General features: G+C 51.5%; 1 protein-coding gene across 1 annotated transcript; it reads right to left on the bottom strand.

Annotated features, from left to right (window-relative positions):
* Nucleotides 1–628: 628 nt before the first annotated feature.
* LOC116810992 (variable charge X-linked protein 3-like) lies at nt 629–1461 on the bottom strand. The gene is made up of 2 exons (XM_032756143.2): nt 1286–1461; nt 629–1093 (listed from the first exon to the last, which is right to left on the bottom strand). The coding sequence occupies exons 1-2, from the start codon at nt 1385–1387 to the stop codon at nt 728–730; spliced, it is 468 nt and encodes a 155-aa protein (XP_032612034.1). The 5' UTR covers nt 1388–1461; the 3' UTR covers nt 629–727.
* Nucleotides 1462–2729: the final 1268 nt, after the last annotated feature.

Here is a 2729-nt window from a genome sequence, read left to right as displayed (position 1 = left end):
ATATATAGAAAGGACCTGTGTATTTCTAATGCATGGAAATATGAAATGTACTTTTTGTCTCCTCAGTTGCAAAAATAAAAAAGGCTTTTTTCAAGTAGAAAGATTTTGCTCTACTTTGAATTTTTATTCTTAATTATATCAGATTGTAGGGAGGAAACGCTGAAAGAGATGGAAACGATTCTTCCATCGGTTTCTATAAACAAAAAGGTATTTTAACAATGAAACCTAAGTAGGTAGAATCCAGTTCTTGGTACTTGGTGTATGTGCTAGCAAGATTGCATGAAGAAACAAACCTTACAAGAAGCAGAGTCATCCTGTGAAGGGGAAGTTTGTTTCCAGTGCTCAGCCATGACGCAATCCTTATCCTCCTGTCTAGCTGTGACCTGTCCCTCTGACCTCAAGCCCGCTGGACCCCACTTCCCTCCCTCCCCACACACCACCTGTTCCTCCCTCCCTCCCTCCCCACACACTACCTCTTCCTCCCTCCCTCCCTCCCCACACACCACCTCTTCCTCCCTCCCTCCCTCCCTCCCCACACACCACCTCTTCCTCCCTCCCTCCCTCCCCACACACCTCCTCTTCCTCCCTCCCTCCCTCCCCACCACCAGACAACATGGAGTCACTCAGATCAGTTTGCAACACATTCATTTTATTGTTCACACCAAGGTAAGCACCCTGCTGGTGAGATCTCTGAGGTCTGGCGGCTGGGCCTGAACTTAGTGGCTGCTCAGGGAGCTAGGGGAGTAGTTGGCCGCCCCTCACTCAGTGGTTCCTCCAGCTTGGTCTCCTCACTCAGTGGTTCCTCCAGCTTGGTCTCCTCACTCAGTGGCTCCTCCAGCTTGGTCTCCTCACTCAGGGGTTCCTCCAGCTTGGTCTCCTGACTCAGTGGGTCGTGCTGGGGCCCCTCGCTCACTGGCTCCGCCGGCGGCAGCTCGTACTGAAGGAACTCCTGGCTGGGCTGGTCACTGGGGCCGGTTGTCGCTGGCCCGCTCCCCGCCTCAGGTGCCGTCACAGCCGCCATCTTTTTTGCAGGCCTTTTCTTCCCGCCTCTCCTTCCACGGGCTGCTTTCCCCTTCTTGGCCACCTTGGTAGTCTGGAAGGACAACAGGGAGATCACAGAAGGGCTCTGGTTTAGGCACGAGGATGGAGGAGGCTGGGAACAGGGACGTGTCCTCAGAAGCGGTGCGGGCCGGGTTGGGGGGTTGTGCCAGGTGAGGACCGGAGAGGATTCTTGTGAGGAAGGAGGCGAGGGGAAGACGAGGAGGAGCTTGGGAGGGTCACTCACCTTCTTCTTCGGGCTACTGGGGCTCAGCTGGGGGGAGGACTTGCTCTTTCGTGACTCCTTGGCCGTGGCCGGAGGTCCGGAGGCTCTCGGCTTTGGACTCATCTTCCGCCGCTCAGTGTCTCCCAACGGTCGACTAACTCCAGGCTGCCTGGCCTCCCTGTATATACCCCTCCCGCGATCCAGGACAATGAGGCGATCACGTCCCTGAGCTGTGATTGGTCAACACTCCACTACCCAGCCAATGGTAGCCCTGGGCGGGAAGGAAGGCCTTACACGTCACAAAGCACCATCAGGACATGGCGGAGGAAGTCGGGGTGGGGGTGACATCTGATGAGGAATGCAAGGTGCTCTGGTTGGAGAAAGGGAGATTTGGGTTAGCACCCCTAAAGATAGTTCCCAAACTGACATGTCACCCCTCCTAAACTCCCCATGTTCAATTTTGGCAGATCACGTGGCAAGGGAGGATATTTCCGCCACATGTTTCCCCCGGACCTCCCATTCAGTGGTACATTCTGTTCCTCCACACTCGCCATCATTACCCAGTTTCTCTATGACCTACCTAAAATCCCTCCATGCTAACTAGGATGGATGGAGGGCTATATGAAGATGTCAATTGACCAGGCACAGTGACTCACGCCTGTAGTCCCAGCACTTTGGGAGACCAAGGTGGGTGAATCACCTGAGGTCGGCAGTTTGAGACCAGCCTGACCTACATAGAGAAACCCCGTCTCTACTAAAAATACAAAATTAGTCGGGCGTGGTGGCGCATGCCCATAATCCCAGCTACTCGGGAGGCTGAGGCAGGAGAATCACTTGAACCCAGGAGGCAGAGGTTGCAGTGAGCCAAGATAGCGCCATTGCACTCCAGCCTGGGCAACAAGAGCAAAACTCTGCCTCTAAAAAAAAAAAAAAAAAAAAAAAAAATCCTTCAATCAATCATCCCTTTCTCCTACAAATTCCTCTGCTGCACCTTGAGGACCATTCACTTCTTGGATGCAATCAAAGAACTTTTCCATCTCACTTCCTTCTCCCAGCGTCCACATAGTGCCCCTCAATGTTTCATTCTCATGGTTTAAAGCACTGGCTTCAGGCGGTGAAGATCAGCAAAGACACTCGCTCAGCTGGGTATTTGTATCAGGCTGGGTTCCTCAGAGAAGGAGAAACTAAGCCAACAGGATATTTGTGTGTGTGTGTGTGTGTGTGTGTGTGTGTGTAATATATGTCATAAACGTCTATTTACTATTGTATGGTATTTATTTATGAATAATATATATGATATGCTTTAAGCAATTGGCTCACACATTCACACATTGTGGGAGTCTGGGAAGCCGAAATATATAGGGCAAGTGAGCAGTCTGGAAACTAAAAGCTTCTGCACAGCCAACAATCAACAAAATGAAAAGGCAGGCTATGGTTTGGGAGAAACTACTTGTGAACCATATAT

The sequence above is a fragment of the Hylobates moloch genome, unplaced genomic scaffold, assembly GCF_009828535.3.
Source record: "Hylobates moloch isolate HMO894 unplaced genomic scaffold, HMol_V3 SCAFFOLD_7, whole genome shotgun sequence".
NCBI classification, from domain to species: Eukaryota; Metazoa; Chordata; class Mammalia; order Primates; family Hylobatidae; genus Hylobates; species Hylobates moloch.
This window is presented reverse-complemented; position numbering and strand designations above follow the sequence as displayed.

Coding starts and splice junctions, on each gene's coding strand:
- LOC116810992 (XM_032756143.2), bottom strand. CDS start 1,387: ATGAGTCCAAAGCCGAGAGCCTCCGGACCTCCGGCCACGGCCAAGGAG. Junction 1,094..1,285: donor CCAGTAGCCCGAAGAAGAAG/GTGAGTGACCCT, acceptor TTGTCCTTCCAG/ACTACCAAGGTGGCCAAGAA.